We start from the raw sequence: 20,951 nt of genomic DNA, 5'->3' as shown, positions 1-20,951 counted from the left end.
TTTTTTTCTTAATATATATCTATTATTTCTTTAAATGAATATCTATAATTTCCTTTTTGCATATTTATGTAATAGTGGTCACTTTGCATAAAAGCAATTTTTTATTAAGTATGATTTTGATTGCAAATGAACACTACTATAAATATAAATGTACAAAAAAAAAGGTTGTAGATATCCATTTATAAAAACCGGCAAAAAAAAGACTCTTTTTCTTTCTCTCTAATATTCTCTATTAAATATAAGAAACTAAAAATTATTTGTTATAGACAGATCAATAAAAAACTTCGCATTAAAATAGCATAATTCATGAGATTGATATGTGGAAAAATTCTGTAAATATACGTCGATCAAATCGACAGTACTTTCATGATATATTCATGTTGTAAATATTACGTTTAAGTAGAATTAGAATTCTCCGCGACGTTTTCATGAAATGCAGGAATGAGTTATGTAAAGAACATGTTTACAGAGTTGATGTATTTAAATTCGCGAGAGAATTTTCTTCGACATCCATTCTCGATTCTAATCCAGTGTCTAATCTTTTACATATGGTAATACTACTTGTATCACTCTGATATTAAATTTAGCAATATAGAAATGTAATAAATGATATATATCGTATGGTATAAATAATAAAAAAGAACAAGATAATAAAAGAAAGACTGTAAATAAGTAGAAGAAAGGAAAAGATAAATTATAAAAATATACTAACATGAATTTTCTCTTTCAGGGGCTCAGCAATAGCAAAGATCATTGGTGCAAATGTCTCCAAATATAATAACAAATTTGTCCAGCGCGTACCTATGTACGTATATGAAGAAATAATAAATAACCAGAAGCTGACAAGTATAATTAACGAGCTACATGAAAACATAAAGTATCTTCCAGGACATAAACTCCCAGAGAATGTGGTAAGTTTTTTAGAAGAAATAAATTTTTTTTCTTAAAAAAATAAATACGAAGAGATTTGCAGAGAAGATTTTATTTATTTTCTAAAATATAATTATAAATTTAATCAACATTGATTTAGTTTTTTTAGTTTATATGTTTTTATAAAATCATTAAAAGAAAACAAGAATCATTTTTTATATTCATTTAATACAAGTATATAAATGAAAGGATAACATGTATATTATCATTATTTATATTAACATTTTAATATTTAATAATCTGTAGTTGTACGAACGTAAACTTTGCCTGATGGCATGGAAACCTTATCGACTCCTTTAGGGAAGAGTTTAGGTAAATCTTCATCTTTTACAGTTGGCAAGATCATGACCTTTTCTCCAGGCTGAAAAATTAATGTTCTCGTTAACAAAAGTTATTTTTTCTTATTGTTTCTTACCTAACATAAAAATAAATAAGAAAGAAAAAAAGAAATCAAACTCACGATCCAATTGGCAGGCGTTGCAATTTCCGGTTTTCTATCGACCAACTGTAGAGAGTCGATCACACGTAACATTTCGCTGTGTAAGAAATATTAAATTAGAGAATTGAATTAAGAAGAAATAAAAAGAAGATTATTTAAATAGTTTATTTAAATAGATTATAAAAGTGATCTAAATAGTATGAGATATTAAAAAAAAAAGATATATATATTTTGTTATATATTATTTAAAAAATTTTTTAATTACGCAAAAGAATTATTTTCTAATAATAAATAGATTTATTTTATGTGCTTGTCATTATAGGAAAATAATTTTTAAATCATTCAAATTCGAATATCAAAATATTTTAAAACGATAAATACATATATAATTTAAATCACTTTCATGATCACCGACTCAATTGTAACTTACTCGACGTTACGTCCAGTAGAAGTTGGATAATGCATTGACAAACGAAGTCGATGATCTGGACTTATAATGTAAAGTGCTCGAACAGTTTGAGCAGTTTCTGGATCATCTTTGCTATCCTCATCGATCATATCGAGCTGTACTGCTAAAGTTCTATTTGGATCGGCGATGATCGGATACGGGAATGCTCCGGGAATATCACGGCAATAAGATTTGATATCCTTGTTTCATATAGGAAGGTTATAAAACTCGTTAATTTCTTTTTATCACATTCAAATTAAGATAAATGAATAAATGGATTTTTATTTGTTTCATTAATGAATAATAAGTGATACACTTACATTCACCCAGTCAACATGATCTTTGAGCTTGTCTACGGAATGAGCCAAAAGTTTAACATTACGTCGCTCAAAATGGGGTTGATGAACAGCAATACGACCCAATTCGGTAGTACAAACTGGTGTAAAATCGGCAGGATGAGAAAAGAGAACTACCCATCTGAAAGAATTTATAAAACTTTTTATATAATGTTATTTATATCTTATTAAAAGTAACTAAATTATGTTTTTAATTATTAAAAATATTGTTACTTATAATATATAAGTAATATAAATACAGTATATCTATTATATTTAAATAAAATAATTATATATAGTATAGTTACAAAAAGTGTGTATAATATACTTTGATATATACTATATTATATAAAATATAGTATAACAAAATATAGTAAAAAGAGAGTTATACTATTTAATATACTTTACTATAATAGATATTATTAGTAATTATTTTTTAGATATTAGAAATAACGTTATATTAGATATTATTGGTATTGAAAATTACTACATATTAAAAATTATAAAATAGTTATTATTTTCAAGATACTAAAAATAACGATAAAATATTATACAATGATAAAGAATAAATCTATCAAATTCAACAATAATGAATGATCAATATATTCGACATGTACAATGAGAAAGTATCGTGGATCGGTAAAGAGCTTACTTGGCACGTTAACATCAGTGCCAAGGATAATTTAGTCGTCTTTTTTGCAACTGGTTACTATTTAAGATCACGGCCAATGCTCGTTCATTCGGTCATATCCTCGCACAATAATATAAATATTACTTAAATATTATTTAAAATAACGCATTTTTCTTTTCTTTCTTTTATTTTTATTTTAATTAAAATTTCAAGAGAGGAGACCATCTCCACTTTTTATTTTTCACTTGATAACAGTATCAATTAATATATGTGTTCGATTCGATTATGCCTCCATATCTTATTTTAGATAACTTAAGTCAATAGGAATAGTTCGTTTAATAGTGAACCAATTTTATTTTTCCTGATATCTAATACCACAAACGAATTAAATCTACTATTTTTCTTAATACCGACCAAATGGTTAAAAACATGTCACGAGGATCATTGTTAATACATATTATCATTGACACGAAATAAAAAGTAGATAAGAATAGACTTATCTATTACATAATCACAAAATTTCATTTCTTCTTCTTCTTTTTATTTTTATTAATTGACTTAATCGTTTTATATCATTTTATTTGCATGTTGATTATTAATATCCAATTATAAAATTATAAAATGATCTATAAATTATTCTAAGTAATATAATTTTTAGAATAATAAATTATTCTAAAATTTTCGTTTTCATTTTTTTATATATACTTTATATATATATATATACATATATGTAACTTGCTTTAGGATCGATCAATTTTGATAATATTTATAGGATAAACACATAACAATTTGATCCACTACATTTGCATATTCTTTTTTTTTATTTAATACTTGATATTTGATCTTAATAATTATTATTTTATACTTTTTATTTTCTAAAAATCTACTAGTTTTAAATAAAAATCTATAATATGTATAAGATACAAGAATTTACTCACGAATTGCCTTGCCATTCGTAAAATTCAATTGGACCTTGAGTGGTCTCGGTCTTAAAATTTGGAATAACTGAGTTTAATCTCATCTTAAAAAAAGAAAGTTTGAAATATATCACCGAAGACAAGTGTGTACTCAGAAAGAGTCGAATGTAGACTGATGTAACAAGAGAGCGGATCCACAATATAACTTCTCTTATCATCATTGGTCATATCGGATGATTCAGTTCTATCTCTGTGTGTGAAACGTTAGGAGAATTGATTCTTTAGATGATTGAAATGGAAATGCAAAAACTATTTTCTATATAAGATTTCACTACCGATAAAATCCTATGATAGATCATATTTCTGATAGATCATATTTTTTGATGTGATTATAATATATCTATACGATAGAAGCCAAGATCATTGTTAAATAATTTTCTTAACATGAGTTCAGTATCAATAGTAGATAAGAAAAAACAAGAAAATATCATGTAACTTTTATCAAAGACACGTGGAAAACGATAACATTAATTAAATTAACGAGATAAGAAAATTTTTTATGAAAAAATAATCGAATATTTATTATTTTCATAACTCATTGAAAATATATTTTTAATAAGATTGTACTAAAATTATAATTTTATCTACTATTCGTTCATGTTTCTATTTATATATATATATATGTGTATATGATAATATTATACGATAATATAAAATATATATAAAATATGTGTAAATAGTATAAAAGAGCTTGCAAGTAGTATCATGTTGATTAAACAATTTTATTCGATTTAACTCGGTATTTGTCGAGTTGTACATTTATATATATATACATATATATATATGTATCTGCACGTTTCGTTTTCATATGTCGACCTTGGATGAATTTATAGATCAATGTCAAGGTGTTGTTGCATTAATGCTAATCGCATAGACATTAATATTGCACTAAATATTTAATATGAGTGATAAAAAATGAGAAGAAAGAAAGAAAACTGCAATTGAGTAATAATTTAATAAATCGATAAATGATTAATTAATACACATATACACGCCCACACATATGTGTAGTCTATCTATATACTAATCCAATTAACATAAAATGATAAAATAAATACGAATGAAATGAAAAAAATACTCTTAATTATTTTTCTACTTTAGGTAGCAGTTCCGGACGTCGTTGAAGCTACAAAAGATGCTGACATATTGGTTTTTGTTTTACCACATCAATTTATTCGAACACTTTGTGCTACGTTACTTGGACAAATCAAACCAACTGCTGTTGGTTTGTCATTGATTAAGGTAGATCATAAAAGAAATTACATCACGAGATATAAGATAACATCACACGTATGTCTACATAAATTTTCCCTTTAAGGGTTTTGATCAAGATGGTACAAATATCGAGCTTATTTCTAAAATCATCGAAAAGAATCTGAGGATCCAATGTCACGTACTAATGGGGGCAAATTTGGCAAATGAAGTTGCCGAAGAAAAATTCTGTGAAACTACCATTGGTATTTAATTAATTTATTATATCGTTAATTAATAACAATTGATACAAAATGAATATATATATATACACACATATATAAATTATATATATAGATATATATTTATATGTATATATATCGTTTATATATATGTACACATATCGATTATAATATATATAAAGCTGTTCAAATATAAAATCTATACGAACTATGTATATATAGGTTGCAAGGATAAACGTTTGGCACCAATATTGAGGGATCTTATACAAACACCTAATTTTCGTGTGGTAGTCGTTGAAGATACAGCAGCTGTTGAATCATGTGGTGCGCTTAAGGTGAAAAAGATTTTTAATTTTTTTTTTATGATTATTCTATTTTTAATTTTTTTTTCTTTTTTTTTTTCACTATTATTATCATCTGTAGAACGTAGTGGCATGTGCTGCTGGCTTCGTCGATGGCTTAGGATTAGGAGATAACACGAAAGCTGCTGTTATCAGATTGGGTCTTATGGAAATGATAAAATTCATTAATACTTTTTTCGGTAATGCGAAACTTGAAACGTTCTTCGAAAGCTGTGGTGTAGCTGATTTGATTACAACTTGTTATGGTGGAAGAAATCGTCGTATATGTGAACAATTCGTTAAAACTGGAAAGGTAGAAATAAAAATAATTTTTAAAAAATATATTACACATTAATATTGATACATCAATTTATTTTATATGAATAACAGAGTATTAGAGAATTAGAGGCGGAACTTCTTGCCGGACAAAAATTACAAGGTCCAGCTACAGCTGATGAGATTCATGCAATGATAAAAGCTAGAAATATGTTGGATAAATTCCCATTATTTGTTGCTGTACAACGTATATGTCACGAAGAAATAAGACCGGCTGATTTGATCGATCAAATTCGTATTCATCCTGAACATGTGTTAGTATATATATCGTGATAGTTGTATGGGAAGAAGGAAGGATTGTTTAAATATTACTTTTTAAATATTTTACCAACTTACATTTTACAATTTCAGAAAATTTTAATGATTTGTATAATACTTTCTTTAAAATACTAAAGTATAAAAAACTCGCGTACGTTTTTCTATAGCATGTTGCATGAAAGTTATAGCATTTAGTCGACTGAACTTAACATTCACAAAAGTTTCTTTTAAAGAGGTAAGTTACCAGAATTGATCTTAACGTTTTAATCTAATTAATGATTCTAATGATTATACTAATGATAATATTTGATAATGATGATACTAATGATTCTCGTTTCCCTTATGTAAATGTAAAACAAATTATTTTATTATGAAATCTGTATAAATTATTTTCATTGGATCTAAAATCGTTTAATGATTTTAGGTTGAGAGTTGAGGGAGCTGTGGAGTAAAAAACATAAGTGAAATATACTTATGGAAATTCTTAACTGAGAAGTTCAAATTTACGTGAATAAATGTAGAATACATTTAAAAGTTCGATAAAGGCTGTGTGATTAGCTAAGGATCATTAAATTACGTATATCATTCGATAAAACATATTGTACCTAATATATTATAAATAAAAATTTACTCATTATTATTGACTATAATGATTTTGAATGAAAATATAAAATTAATTGTTTCTCTACTTACAGATAATTTTTAAACATTCATGTAATTAACATAGTGCAGTGTAAATGTATACATAATTTTTGAATTCAAACATTTTAAATTTAATCACTGACATGAAATAATTAAAATTACCATAAAGTATTTTACTATAAAGTAAACAAATAAAATAACAATAATAAATAAATAATATTTCTATTAAAATGACACAAAATATTTTTTTTTTACTATATACAAATGTATAGCTCTAATCAATCATATTATACATACAATCTAGGAAATTATTTTCTTAGGAAATCTATCTATCGAAAATTACAATTTTTTGATATTCTCTCCACACACAGGTTTTTTATTAGCTAGGTTACTTTGATTATTATTTGAACTAAGTGAATTTCCACATGTTGCATTGTCCTCTAACATTTCAGGTGTAATTCGAAGAGCTGAAATTATTAATACATAAATTTATTTTTATTGTTGATGAAAAGATATTAATTTAATTAATAATTTAGGAATTCTGCTCATGATACTGTTCATATCTTACCAAATATTCCAGGCTTCTTCTCGACTGCTTGGATTACGGTCTTCCTTATTTCTTGTTCAACTTCTTGCGCAGTTTTATTTAACTGGAAAAAAATATTTCATCAGAATGAAATACAAGAAAGACATAAGTTATTTACATACTAAAGATAATGTATACATATATGTATTACCTTTTCTATATCAGCATAATTCATAATATCTTTATTCTTCCGGTACTCTTCATTTATTTTAGCCCTCACAACTAAATGATATACACTAATGTATCAATTCAATTTTATTTAAATGATTTGTTTTATTAAAATATTTTATTTATTAAAATAAAAAAGAAAACAAACATTCTCCAGAATAAAGATTTGACTTATTACTAAAAGATCTTATATATATTTTTTATAAAGAAAAAAAATTACCTTTCAATGCATATTCATCTCCTTTAAATGTATTTAATCTAGTTCTGTGTAATTTTTTAAATTGATGCAATACCTGAATCAAAAAAAGAGGATTCAATTAATAAAAAACAATGAGCTTAACCTCAAAAATATAATTGGAACAACGTAATCGCATAAAAATAGAAATGAAGATTACTTTTCGTCGAAGGATTTCTGCCATATTTTAAAAACAACTTATTATTTAACAAATAATTATTAAGTAATAAAAACTTCAATTATTTACAACAATGATTGCATGCAATAAATATCTAGCAGAAAATGCATTAAAGAATACTAGCAGCATCTCGCATTTTGATTGGATAACCTTACACCAGTCGCAGTGCCGTATTAAGAAATTTCATGGAACACGATTTATCATTAAATTTTCCAAATTAGATAAGAAAAACTATTAGTAAATGTTTTTCGATCTACTTCTCCAAAAAAGATTATTCAAAAACTGTCAAAAGAAAGATAGAACAAAAATTACTTTGAAAAGGATTATATAGATTAATTGTACAAAATTAGTGTATTCACACACACACACACACATGCATACGTTCGAAGCATGTTCAAAATGGCGCTGACCCTGAGAAGAGAAGGAAGACCGAGCGGTTGAGCGAGTTTATCATTATCGCCGTATTAACATGGACGGGAAAAAATAGAGACGCACGGCAAAATTATACGGGTGACTTTGTCGATTTACGACGATGGAACAAGGCGAGAATCGGCAAGCACGATCGGCGTAAAGATTGAAATATGTACGCTCGTAGACGTGCGTTCGTTAGATTGTGAGAGAGGGAGTGAGTGTGTGTGAGAGCGAGAGCGAGAGAGAGAGAGAGAGAGAGAGAGAGAGGGAAATAGAGAGAGAGAGAAAGAGAAAGAGAAAGAGGCAAAAAGAAAGAAGAAAAATAATCTCTTGGCGTTGTGTGAAGCGCGTCGTCGCGTCGTGTGTCGCGTTCCCGTTTCCTCTGCGCGTCGGTGGGTGCGTCCGTGTGTGCGTGCGTGCGTCCGCGTGTGCGTGTGTGTTAAGTCAAGATGGCGGCAACGTTAACCGTCGAGCAAGAACAAGTAAGTGATTGTCAGTAGCTTAATCGCATCGTTGCACTGTCAATGAACGCGTGGAAACGATAAAAATCAACTTTTGAATATTTTCATAAGGAAATCGTTGTGCGTTATCAATCATATTAATTTGTTCTTTCACGTAGAAGATAAATGATGAAGAAGTATAAGAGATCGGAATAAAATTTCAATTTTCTTCCTTTTTAAACATAGAGACATTTCCATTATTGTATTTAAGATACGGATAAACGCATAACGATTTTTGTTGAGATATTAGACCGAAGTGGTATTAAACGCTGGACATATTTGGTAGAAGCTATATGGACGTGCAGAACTACTCTTCAGACGTACTTCGCGCCAATGATAGCTTTTACACTCTGCGCGCACTTCCTCTCTTCACGCTTTCTCTTATTATGAATCATGTTAGGCTGTAAACAAGCGGTCTTTAAACATTTCACATGTTTTCTAAATCTTGTCTCGTGAATAATACTACTATACACCGGTAAACGCATTTCTCTTAGACATTTTTTTCTTTGACATTTCATTGAAATATATATGAAGTGTTATTTAAATTCGTAATAATTGTCGTCAACAAAGAAGTCGATGACATTTCATAGAACGAATCTTCGTTCGCTCATTCGTTCATTGTTCGATAAATGAATTCATTGATGTGATATAAAACGCAAAATTTATTTCGAAATGTCAATCGAAATTTTTATTGGCTGAAGATCGAATCGATTCCTTTTTGGCGCCTACCAAATTATTCGTAAGCATATCGAGTTAAGGTATTGAATTTCTTGACCCTGACATCGACTCCGATGCCTTTAACCGGTTCTTAGCGAATGGGATGCCGGAAGTGATGCTTGGTGGGGACGTAGCCGGACACCGGAAGCTATATCGGTATACAGGGCATGTGCACAAATTATGGTGAAATGACCATGGGACATTTGAAAATATTTAACCTCACGTATCGTTTTTCAATCGTGACTGTTTCCTTGGTGGTTTTATAAATGCGTCAGAACTGCTTCCTCGGGATTCGTATACATTGTTAAAAATTATAAGTATTGTAAATATTGATAAATATTTAAATATTTTTAATATTTTATAGTATTTATGAACATTTTAATATTTATAATATTTTACAATATTTATCAATATTTTAAGAAATTATAAATATTTTTAAAGAGAAATTTCATTCGTCGTTACTATTTTTGCAGGCTACAAAAGAATTTATAGAGGCTGTGAATAAGTGTCGAGCTGGCAGACGTGCCGGACCAGTTTCCTGGAGTACAGCAGTCAAATTTTTAGCAGCCAGAAAATTTGAAGTAAGTAGAGCTTTAGCTCTTTACGAACAGCATGAAGCTACTAGAAGAAGAGAAGGTTTAGCTGTTTTGCATCCAACACAAGAACCATTACTCAGCGAATTACGTACAGGAAAATTTACTGTTCTGGTGAGATTGATAATAATTATTTTATAACAATATGGTAATTATATATTACGTACAACATAAGTTATATAATGTTTATTGTATTATAGCCTTCAAGGGATGCAACTGGTGCTGCTATAGCGATCTTTACAGCACATTTACATCTTCCACAAAATACTACACATCAAACTACTTTACAGGTTAATAAATAATTTTTGCTAGAACGTTTGTAAATTGTTAGAACATTGAAAACAAATAATAATTTAGGAAGATTAACAATAATATTATTAGTAAAATTTGCTTTTCTAGGGTGTTGTATATCAATTAGATGCGGCTCTCGAAAGTGCAGATACTCAGAAACATGGTTTGGTTTTTATTTATGACATGTCTGATAGCAAGTACCAAAATTTTGACTACGATCTATCGCAAAAAATTCTCACTCTACTAAAGGTAAGCTTGATATATGTTCCCCTGAAACTACAAACTAAACTTATCGATGTCATTACATAAAAATATGACACTATTAGTGAAGCATGTATGAACGCTTATAAATGAAAACTATGTAATATGGGTAAGCACAAAGTGCTTTACCTTACACAACAATTACATATGCACACAAGACATATTTTATTCCAACACAAAAGATAAAATCCTTTATAAGTGCATACTTGATTTTCACAAAGTAGTACAGTATTATCAATGTATTTTTTGTTGTGAGTAGTAATTTACGTAACGAGTTAATTAAAAAGTATGTCTGACACTCTTCCTCCTGTGTACTAACAGCATCTTTTATGCCATACCTATTGTATTTATTTTTCTTTTTTTCTCTTAATAAGACGAGCATGTGTCTCTGGGAATGTAAAAAAAAAAAAGAAAAGAAAGAAAAGACAAAATAATCTCCGTTACAGATAATCATAGTTACGGGCGAAAGCGTCGATATCATTGATCCGCTCATCGAAAATCATATCACATATTTCATTCGACGTTATCGCATTGAAAATTATGAAAACGAGTCGGTATTGTCGAGGAGCGAAATTCGTTACGTACTATTTGCACAAAAAAGTCTAATCACATCTCGAAAATGAATAACGCTACTTCACTTAAACATATTTTCACAGAAAATAAGTACCGAAACCCGATATTTCTGGCTAGAAGGTATACGAACGTCTTCACCGAGCGGTTTCTCACGATACACGCTCCAACGTGGTACACAGCTGCGTCTTCTGATCGATCGCATTTGCCATCGATAATAAACTCGTAAGACACGTCCGCACCTGTAGATTTAAATAATTAGAAAATCAGACTAGATTTTGTTAATAACCTTTTGAATGAAGAATAAGTAACAAACGAGTAACACGCATACATATATATATATATATTATATATTTTATATATATATATACACATATTATTAGTCCATATTATTTGTAGCCTCTTCTCTCTCTCTTTTTTTCCAGGAGATCGAGAAATGCATATATTTTATCAAAAATCGAGAGTAGAGAGTGCGTTGTTTTTATTTTTCCTAGTGCAACCGCCTTTCGATTGCGCTTTTTTCCTGCCAATGCGAAATTTCGTTACTTTATTACTAGTAAGCGCTGACGCAGGAAATACTTGGCCGTATATATTAGGATGGTAGACGAAAATCGTTAAAATGTCTCGACAACAGGGAACGTCTCGCGAGTTACAAGGGTGCAGGTTCAAAGAGCAACGAAGCCAAAGGATATTTATGCGCTGCTGCAAGCAAGCAGGGCTATAATTGCGCGTCGAAGCGTGTCGTGTGAGATCGCTAATAAGAGTTTTAAAGGTTTCAAAGGGAGGACGAGAACGATGACGATGACCGATTTGTTGGTTTTCGTTCGTAGCATAAATACAAGAAAAGAAAAGAAATGCGCGGGATGATTTAAAATTGATATAACTTTTCATATAATGTAAAGAAGAAGCTCTAAGTAAAGGCATTTTGTATGTTCGATCGTTTAAAACTAAGTTAATCACGGCTGGTCTATCTTCAGCCTATAAGATCATCAACGTTTCACGGTCCGTTCGATGAAGCGTTCAACGAGGAAGGTTATAGTGTCATAGCCGAGCGGAAGGAAACGCGTAAAACGCTTCTAATGTTAAATCTAGAACGCGCTATCTCTGTTTTCACGACGCTCGCCCTGCTCGTGTATTCTCTCTCGCTCTAGTCGATAATCTCATCTCGGCCTTCGGCTAAGGAAGGTACAGTTTTCCTTGTTAACGTAAATGCATTAAACGGTGAAGTGTGGTGAAGAGAAGGCCAGTAGGAGTCCATTGTGTTTTACAGTGTAGATCTTATACGGAGACTTACAATGCGTTAAGGATTTTTTTTCTTTACTTAATATTTGATTAAAATCGATTTACTTTATCTATATTTAGTTATCTCGGAAGAAAACTTTATGCAGGTCAGTTTATGTATAGGGTGATTCTAAAGAGTTATTCAGAAGTTTATTTTAAATGTCCAAACATCTGATAAACAAAGTCGTAGTTAATGTAATTATTAAAATACATAAAACTTTTTTCTATTTTGAAATATAGATATTTTTAAATATATTTCATATTAGAATACTTCTTGTAATATTATTGCTATAAAACTGAATGCGTATAGTGATAATTATTTAGATATTTTTTTTGTATATTAATTCTGATGTATAAAACGCGACTATGAATTTATTAATATTTAAAAGATCGCCCTATATAAACGTGTACGTGTACTGCATACATACAAACATACATACATACATGTGTATATATGTATATATATATATATATATATATATATATATATATATATATATATATATATATATATATATATATATATATATATATATACTCATCGGTATACGACAACCCTTCTATGTCGTATACCTCTGAGACTGAAATGAGGGAGAAACGAAATTCGCATAGGGAAAGCGGTGGTAGAAAGTTGAAATATGTTGAAGAGAGAGAGAGAGAGAGAGAGAGAGAGAGAGAGAGAGAGAGAGAAGGAGAGGGAGAGAGAGAGAGAAGGAGAGGGAGAGAGAGAGAGGGAGAGAGACATATAGATATAATGGTTATAAGAAAGAGAAGGAGAGACGTATTACGAGCGTCATAGGGTTGTTGAGAGGGGATGAGAGAATGAGTGAGAGAGTGGGAGACAGAAAAAGAGAGAAAGAAAAAGTTCACATTGCGCATGCGTCGTTACACGGGGACAACGTCGCGACGCTCGCGGTCAGTAATCATCGTGACCCCTTTGCGGCACTATCGTATCAAGATTAAAAGGGATTTAACCTGATTGATCCTTTTTCTATCTTTTTTCTTTTCTCTCTTTCCCTTATCTTTTCTTCTTCTTTACTTTCCTCTTTTATTTCTTTCGAAAACGAAAAGTTGTTAGAACATTTCCATGTTTCTTTCGAACAACAATTATTCAAACATATATTTTCCCTTAATCCGACCTCGTTTCCCTTGGTGCGTTCCGCTTTCCCCGACGTCTCTCTTTCGCTTTCCCCTTTTCGAGCCCTTGTTAAGCGGCGCGTTACACATACAGTTATACTTATCTCTTCTTATCGATTGACCGACCGACCGACCGACCGACCAACCAACCAACCAACCAACCAACCAACCAACCAATCAACCAACCGACCGACCGCTGGCCAGTGATTTTAAATATGAACTTGTGTAGTTATTGTTTCTTTGTTTTTTAAAGTTTCTTTTTTTCTCTCTTTCTCTCTTTTTCTCTTTTTTCTTTTTTCTCTCTTTCTCTTTCTATTTCGCTTTCGTACGTAAATTCGTAGGAAATATTTTCGTGCATGGATTTTTTATTTTTTTTTATTTTTCATTTTTTCATTTATTTCTTTCAATTCGATTTCGTTTCTTCCTTACAGCGTGAACTTCCCTTAGCTGAAGGTGTTGCGTCGTTTTATCGAGTATCTTCTTACTTTCGGCGAAGTGGATTAATTAAGCGCGCGCGTTATCGATTCTCTACCGGGTACTATTTTGGCAAATTACCGGCAATCTCGATCCCAAAAAGATCGAGCTACATTGGTAAACAATTCTTCTGAGATATTTATCTATTTTTATTTACATCGCAGTACAAATTTATTTGTGATTTTGAAAGTGATCTATATTGGGAAGATATGTTATACAATTTATCGTTTTCAAATTTCGAATTTGTAAAGTGTGAACAGTGTAGTGGTGAATAATAGTGGTGGGTGGTTGGTGATAGTGGTGGTAGTGGTAGTGGTGGTGGTAGTGTGGTGGTGGTGGTGGTGTTGATGGTGGTGGTAGTGTGGTGGTGTAGTAGTGTTGCTGACGTCGTGCGGTACTTCCGCCATCTGGTTTCGACAGAGAGGGTCGGAGGTAGCTTCTCCGAGTACATTCTTTTTAATTATACAAATGATTCCATATCGAAGATTTTGCAATCCTTTAGGAACTGCTTGTTCATATCCGGAATGAATGTTTTATTTATTATATTTTTTTTTTTTATGTTTTTTTTTTCTCATTTCCGTTGATGTTTCACGTCAATTTCGGTAGTGATTTTGTAAGCTTATTTATGTATCCCAGCGGCGCGAAGAAAATTATAGACGCATGTTAAATTTTTTTTTTTTTCTTTTTTAATACTTCGAATCTTACTCTCTTTTCTCTCTCTCTCTCTCTCTCTCTCTCTCTCTCTCTCTCTCTCTCTCTCTCTCTCTCTCTCTCTGTTTCTCTGTTTCTCTCTCTCTTTTTCGTTTTACGGGAATAGCTTTTTATAGGCTCGTAACTCTTCGTCGATTATACATTTTAATAAACCGAAGATCTTCCGGTTTTTGGCTTTGGGTTCTTCCTTTTCACGTAGAGAATCTAAAATTATAATCACGACCTATAGCTCTTGTGTGGTCACTCTACGTTCCATCGTCTATCTTGCGAAGGATTTCTTCGTGTTAAATATGTAGTTCGAGCATCGCTTACAGCTGGCACTGCATGTACCAAATGTATACATCGTTCTATTATTGCGATGTCTTTCAAAGGTCACGAACGAGGCGCTTAAAAAAATGATTTATGCATTGACGCGGCCGGTAGTTGAAATTCTTTTCATTTTCTTCACTTTAGCCTTCTGAACTCGTGTCGTATGTTAAGAGTACAGAGCTAACGAAGACAAAAAATGATATCGATCGTTTGGCTTGATTGAGCTCGCCGCTTCCGTTCCATTTTGCTTCTTTTCTTAATGTTATTTTGTTTTTTTTTTTTTTTTTTTTTGCATTACTCTCGTAGCGCCAAACTCACGTACGTTTTTAAAGTATTATTTCATTATCGATCGAATTTATTTCATTTTAATGGTTATTGTTACAGGGAGGATATCCAGCAAAACTTAAGAAGGTTTTAATTGTAACTGCACCACTTTGGTTCAAGGCACCTTTCAAAATCCTTCGTTTGTTCGTTCGTGAAAAACTGCGGGACCGAGTATTTACTGTATCCATTCCTCAATTGACATTACATATACCGCGAGAATCATTGCCACATCGGCTAGGAGGCACCTTGGAGATACAGCATGAGGCATGGCTATTACATTGTCTTAAATCCATGACAAACCGAGGCGGGGGTGAACTCTGTGAGGTCTGCGTAAGAAACGTTTCATGTTCTTCTATGCTCCTTTTTTCTAATCAAAGCGTTACTTTATCTTATATTATATTTCTCTGATCACATAGGTTACTCCCAGAGTGGGAACCCCACTTTCACCTACATTAAAGAATCATACAGTTAATCAGAATCCTAATGGAACACCGATTAGTAATCCAACTAGTCCTATAATCGATAAGAATAAAGTAAAGAATGGTGTTTCAAACATTGGAGATATTGAAATTACTAATGGTGATGTGTGGATGGCAAACGACGAAGCACCATCTCCAGTACAGCCTCCGTCCTCAGCAAGCTCTGGTTTTAGCGATGATGATAGCCTTCATGGCGATCTCGGACTGCAAGCAGTTACTATGGAACAGCTTATCGAGGAAATACATTCAAGAGGTCGTGCTGGCCTCGTAGCGGAATATGTAGAAATTAGGCAAAGGCCACCCGATGGTTCCTTTAATAATGCAAAGTACGTGTCTCGATAAAAGTTCATTTTTAAATAGACAAACGATCATTTGAGTATGTATGTATATATCACTTTTTCAGATTAAGGCCAAATCAATCAAAAAATCGTTATACGGATGTGCTTTGTTACGATCATAGCAGAGTGTGTCTTTCTCAAGTAGACGGCGATGCAACGTCGGATTATATTAATGCAAACTTTGTTGATGGTTACAAACAAAAAAACGCGTTTATTAGTACTCAGGGACCTCTTCCAAAGACATGTGGGGATTTCTGGAGAATGATATGGGAACAGCAAACTCTTGTTATTGTGATGACTACAAGGTAAATTTTCATTTATAATTTAAACAATTTTATTGATAAAATCGATATATAAATTCTCTTATTTAAATATCTAGAGTAGTAGAACGAGGACGTACGAAGTGTGCACAGTATTGGGGTCCAGAGCCAGGTGATGAAGTACAAGCAGGTGGCTTCACCGTAACAACTTTAGAAGTTGATATAAATCCAGACTATACGATATCTATGCTCCTTCTTACAAACAACAAGGTAATAACATCCTAATTTTACATTGATCAGATTTATAGACATATAATGACTATTCATAAATTATGTCACATATATATATATATATATATATATATATATATATATATATATATATTTTATTTCACTTATTAAAATTCAGACTGATGAAACAAGAGAGGTGTGTCACATGCTTTACACAGCATGGCCGGATTATGGCGTTCCTCAATCAGCTAGAGCTTTATTACAATTCCTATCCCTAGTAAGACAACAACAAAATAAATTATTAACAAGTAGGGGTGATACATGGGCGGGACATCCACGAGGCCCACCTATAGTAGTGCATTGTAGTGCTGGTATTGGCAGAACAGGTATTAAACATTTGTTACGATTTCCGTCGATTTCATTTATTATAATTCACTGTTCGAAAAACAAAGAAATATCTATAAAATTTGTTTATTTTCAGGAACATTTTGCACCTTGGATATCTGCATATCTCGATTAGAAGACACAGGAACTGTCGACATCCGTGGAACGGTTGAAAAAATTCGAGCACAAAGAGCCTACAGTATTCAAATGCCTGATCAGTATGTTTTTTGTCATCGTGCTCTCGCAGAATATGCACTTTCTAGGGGTATGCTTAGTCCTCAACATCTTGCTATGTTACCTCCAACGGTCGAAGAAGATTCTGATTAAGATACATATATATATTCCGATAGACGTGAAGTAGGTTGATAATCTTCCTGAGTATGCGTATTCAGCTCTGTCCTGTCTCATAGTTTACTTGTAGTATAAATGACTAAAACTTATTTTTTTCTATCATTGCCATTCGATGTGTAACCCTTAAGATTTCTAGCGTTATATTAGCCTAACATTCAGGATATTCTGAATACAAACTAGTTTGTCAAAAAAAAAGGCCAAATCAGTAAGTAGGGATTGTATATTTCTATTTCATTTGATTTTGCTCACGAATTTTCGATTGAGATAGCGTGACGTAGCAAAGAGAGCACACAGATTTAAACTGTCTGAGTAATATATTTGTGGCAAGAACAGATTTATTTTTTCTATTTTATACTCTCTCGATATATATATATATATATATATATATATATATATATATATATATATATATATATATATATATTATCTTTTCTTTCTTTTTTAAATTTTACTGATAAAAGTCTTTTGTTTAAAAGTTATTAGCAAGAAAGAATTTTATAAAAAGTAACACAAGAAATTCTTATGAGAGAGTTAAATCGTTACTTTGTGCATTGACAAAGAGAAGATGATAATCTGCACTCTATTGCAGAAATGAGATATAAGAATAATTTGTTTAACTGATTGAAACATTACGACAGCGTCATTTTAAAGTGGCCAATGAATAGTTGCAGTTTATGTAAGATCTTATAAAGAACGTTATGATGTATAAAATGGTTTTTTAACCATTGAAGAAATAAGTGTAATCAAGGATACATCGATAGTCACTTTTGGGCAACCAAAGATTATATCCCTTATACCAGTTTAGAAAATTGGGGTTTGATATGTATAAAATTTGATTAATATTCTGTGAGAGAGTAATCCTTTTATACAGGGATTTTTAATCAGGGATCACACCTTGTAGACTAAATACTTCCATTTTGATTAAAAATGAAATGGGGCCTAGAATGGCTTTACGAATATAAGCCTTTAAAAATAAGTTAAATAAGCTTCCAGCTTGTTTTAAAGTCACAGATGCGCTTCGGTACGATAAAATAATGGAAAAAAGTAAATTTATGCGATATTCGAGTTTGAAAAGAGTTGTTCTAAAATGTATAGGTCCTTTGATATTTCAATTAAAAGTGATATAATTAATTAGAATCATCTTAACGATTGAATATGCTCTACTAACGAGCCTTGATGCATATATAACGATGATGAATATATATATAAATATATAAATATATATGAATATATATATATATATATATATATATATATATAATATATAGTGTGATTTGTATCTACGTGATTCGATACTTTAGAAAGAAGCGCATATAACACAAAGTTATATTCTTTATGCATAGTAGAACTTTAAAAATATTACGATTTGCATATGTATGCTCGTTTACCATTCCTCGTGATAAAAAGATAAAAACATTTGTTTTAATAGGGATATCTGTGAGGAGAAAAAAGAATTGAAAGAAATGATGTCATATTCAAGTTATTCGCTAATTTCGATGTTGCGAAGAACGATGTTTAAAAGATCGTATTATCCAAACTATTTATTATATTATCGTTTTAATTGTAAAATTCGATATGAATAATGAATTTATAATAAGACTGTTTAAGTTATTTATATCAGATAGTCACTGTTTAGAGATCAAAGTTTCATAACTTAAAATATTTATCATCGATTTATAACGTTCTCTTGAAATGCACACAGCGCAAATATCAAAAAGAAAAAGAAAAAGAAAAGGAAAAAAAAAAAGAAAAAGAAAAAAAAAAGAGAAGAGATGTTGATTCGTAAAGCGTATTTATTTCAACGTTTGTCAACGTAAGCTGGATAAATACATTTTGTCAGGATATAATCTCTCACGTATATAAACGACAGAAATGCTATATTATTAGATTTACAAAAAAAAAATGATAAAAATGATGGAATAATGATATTTTTATGGTATACATCGCAATGTGTATAACGAGACATATAGAAATGAGAGAGGAGGATACATTTGAAATTGGAAATTATTTAAAATCAATGTTTAACACACAATTAAAAATGGCGAAGCGTATATAGAATTACGCAGCATAGATATTTCCTTATGCCGAGAAAAAAAAAACTGAATATGTATTTCTCTCCATCTAAAATTCTATACCCCCGCCGCCTTCTTATTATATATGTATTAATTTGATCCAACAAATATCATCATTGCTCGGCTTTCGCCTTAGATTTCTTCTTATATACGGATTGCATACGTCACGATAATCGTTTTACGAAGAAAACTATGTCATTATTTTTCGATATTTTCGAAATACAGAGCGCGTTAAAAGAAGAAAATGTTATAAATAAATAATAATGCTCGTAAGCATTTTTACGCTTTCATGTGTACCACGTGTAGTTTATCTAATAACGCAGCGTCTAACATTTTATTTTAGTAATAAAAAAAAAAAAAAAGAAAAGAAAGTTTACCGATCGTGAAAGAAACACGTTGTTAGAAACATTTGCGAATTTTATACATAAATAATGCTGTGTATCGGTCGTGAACATTTAGTCAAATAAGTTTAGCGGTTTTGATATATAACGTACGTTCCTCCCACCCCTCCCACCCCCGTGGGTATAATCTACAAAAGTATTTTATTGATGCGTACACGTTCATTATAATTATTATCATTTGAAATATGGAGGAAAGAAAAATGCGTCTACCAAAACCTCATCCTTATTATTAATATTATTATTATTAATTATATTATATATATTATTAATATTATTATTATTATTATTATTATTATTATTATTATTATTATTACTATTATTATTATTATGTATCATTAGAATCAGCATTATTTGTTTCTATTAGATATCTATTTATTGCAAGTTATCTTATGATGTATATACGCACATATCGGAGTCGTAACAGTTGAGTTTTTTATCGTAAAACATTTTCATTTTCTTCATTGTTTAAAACAGTAAAAGAATATTTGATAAATATCGTTGATAGAACGATCTTGAAAATCTGATGTGAAATGTGATTTCGCACTTTCGTCCTTTTTTCTGTTTTTTTTCTTTTTTTTTTTTTTTTTTTTTTTTAATTTTTTTGATTTCTTAAAATTTATTAAGAACGTAAAGTACAACATCATTGCTACACATTTTTACTCGTTTTCTCTTCGTACCTTTACAAATAAGATTTAAATCGATGGAAATCTGTACGTAAAATAAATGTTATCGGAACGGGTATCAATGTCCCTTTGTATTATAATACATGAGGACAAGTAGAATGTGTATAGACGTTTCTATTTATTCTCTCTCTCTCTCTCTCCTCTCTATCTCTTTGTCTATCTCTTTTTATCTATCTGTCTATTTCCTTTCTCTCTGTCTGTCTATTTATCTATCTTTCCGTTGTCTGTCTGTCCAT

The 20,951-nt window shown here is 30.5% G+C and overlaps 4 protein-coding genes across 7 annotated transcripts in view; 2 read left to right on the top strand and 2 right to left on the bottom strand.

Annotated features, from left to right (window-relative positions):
• The window catches only part of LOC122628034 (glycerol-3-phosphate dehydrogenase [NAD(+)], cytoplasmic-like), an 8,474-nt gene extending 1,709 nt beyond the window's left edge, over window positions 1–6,765 (top strand). For both annotated transcript variants that reach the window (XM_043809843.1, XM_043809852.1), the window contains exons 2-8: window positions 731–911; window positions 4,862–5,002; window positions 5,079–5,217; window positions 5,416–5,528; window positions 5,617–5,847; window positions 5,925–6,124; window positions 6,553–6,765. In XM_043809843.1, the coding sequence (XP_043665778.1) occupies window positions 731–911; window positions 4,862–5,002; window positions 5,079–5,217; window positions 5,416–5,528; window positions 5,617–5,847; window positions 5,925–6,124; window positions 6,553–6,580 (1,033 nt within the window). In that variant the 3' untranslated portion in view covers window positions 6,581–6,765. The remainder of the gene's footprint in view (window positions 1–730; window positions 912–4,861; window positions 5,003–5,078; window positions 5,218–5,415; window positions 5,529–5,616; window positions 5,848–5,924; window positions 6,125–6,552) is intronic.
• LOC122628045 (peroxiredoxin-6-like) lies at window positions 1,079–3,883 on the bottom strand. Its single transcript, XM_043809866.1, has 5 exons — window positions 3,722–3,883; window positions 2,138–2,294; window positions 1,800–2,017; window positions 1,391–1,466; window positions 1,079–1,291 (listed from the first exon to the last, which is right to left on the bottom strand). The coding sequence occupies exons 1-5, from the start codon at window positions 3,802–3,804 to the stop codon at window positions 1,163–1,165; spliced, it is 663 nt and encodes a 220-aa protein (XP_043665801.1). The 5' UTR covers window positions 3,805–3,883; the 3' UTR covers window positions 1,079–1,162.
• Window positions 6,766–7,013: 248 nt separating the features above from the next.
• On the bottom strand, window positions 7,014–8,255 carry LOC122630679 (complex III assembly factor LYRM7). Its single transcript, XM_043815458.1, has 5 exons — window positions 7,920–8,255; window positions 7,745–7,817; window positions 7,508–7,578; window positions 7,339–7,420; window positions 7,014–7,237 (listed from the first exon to the last, which is right to left on the bottom strand). Exons 1-5 carry the CDS (start codon window positions 7,941–7,943, stop codon window positions 7,110–7,112), a joined length of 378 nt encoding a protein of 125 aa, XP_043671393.1. The 5' UTR covers window positions 7,944–8,255; the 3' UTR covers window positions 7,014–7,109.
• Window positions 8,256–8,342: 87 nt separating this feature from the next.
• On the top strand, window positions 8,343–17,935 carry LOC122630654 (tyrosine-protein phosphatase non-receptor type 9). 3 transcript variants are annotated; one of them, XM_043815412.1, is made up of 10 exons: window positions 8,343–8,830; window positions 10,039–10,272; window positions 10,359–10,448; window positions 10,558–10,698; window positions 15,577–15,846; window positions 15,933–16,321; window positions 16,399–16,638; window positions 16,713–16,863; window positions 17,003–17,210; window positions 17,306–17,935. In XM_043815412.1, exons 1-10 carry the CDS (start codon window positions 8,798–8,800, stop codon window positions 17,533–17,535), a joined length of 1,986 nt encoding a protein of 661 aa, XP_043671347.1. In that variant the 5' UTR covers window positions 8,343–8,797; the 3' UTR covers window positions 17,536–17,935. The 3 variants fall into 3 exon arrangements, with proteins under 3 accessions (XP_043671347.1, XP_043671357.1, XP_043671339.1); XM_043815422.1 differs by having other exon boundaries at window positions 8,344–8,830; window positions 15,577–15,840; XM_043815404.1 differs by lacking the exon at window positions 8,343–8,830 and having other exon boundaries at window positions 16,405–16,638.
• Window positions 17,936–20,951: the final 3,016 nt, after the last annotated feature.

This window comes from Vespula pensylvanica, chromosome 1 (assembly GCF_014466175.1).
Source record: "Vespula pensylvanica isolate Volc-1 chromosome 1, ASM1446617v1, whole genome shotgun sequence".
NCBI classification, from domain to species: Eukaryota; Metazoa; Arthropoda; class Insecta; order Hymenoptera; family Vespidae; genus Vespula; species Vespula pensylvanica.
This window is presented reverse-complemented; position numbering and strand designations above follow the sequence as displayed.

Bases quoted from the DNA above. Each gene is read 5' to 3' on its own strand.
- LOC122630679 (XM_043815458.1), bottom strand. From the start codon at position 7,943: ATGGCAGAAATCCTTCGACGAAAA. The intron at 7,818-7,919 runs GTAATCTTCATT...TTTTTGATTCAG, and splicing joins CAGAAATCCTTCGACGAAAA to GTATTGCATCAATTTAAAAA. The intron at 7,579-7,744 runs GTAATTTTTTTT...TATATCATTTAG, and splicing joins AGATGAATATGCATTGAAAG to TTGTGAGGGCTAAAATAAAT.
- LOC122630654 (XM_043815412.1), top strand. From the start codon at position 8,798: ATGGCGGCAACGTTAACCGTCGAGCAAGAACAA. The intron at 10,449-10,557 runs GTTAATAAATAA...TTGCTTTTCTAG, and splicing joins CACATCAAACTACTTTACAG to GGTGTTGTATATCAATTAGA. The intron at 16,864-17,002 runs GTAATAACATCC...ATTAAAATTCAG, and splicing joins TCCTTCTTACAAACAACAAG to ACTGATGAAACAAGAGAGGT.
- LOC122628045 (XM_043809866.1), bottom strand. From the start codon at position 3,804: ATGAGATTAAACTCAGTTATTCCAAATTTTAAGACCGAGACCACTCAA. The intron at 2,018-2,137 runs GTAAGTGTATCA...ATATGAAACAAG, and splicing joins ATCATGTTGACTGGGTGAAT to GATATCAAATCTTATTGCCG. The intron at 1,292-1,390 runs GTGAGTTTGATT...TTAATTTTTCAG, and splicing joins CAACGCCTGCCAATTGGATC to CCTGGAGAAAAGGTCATGAT.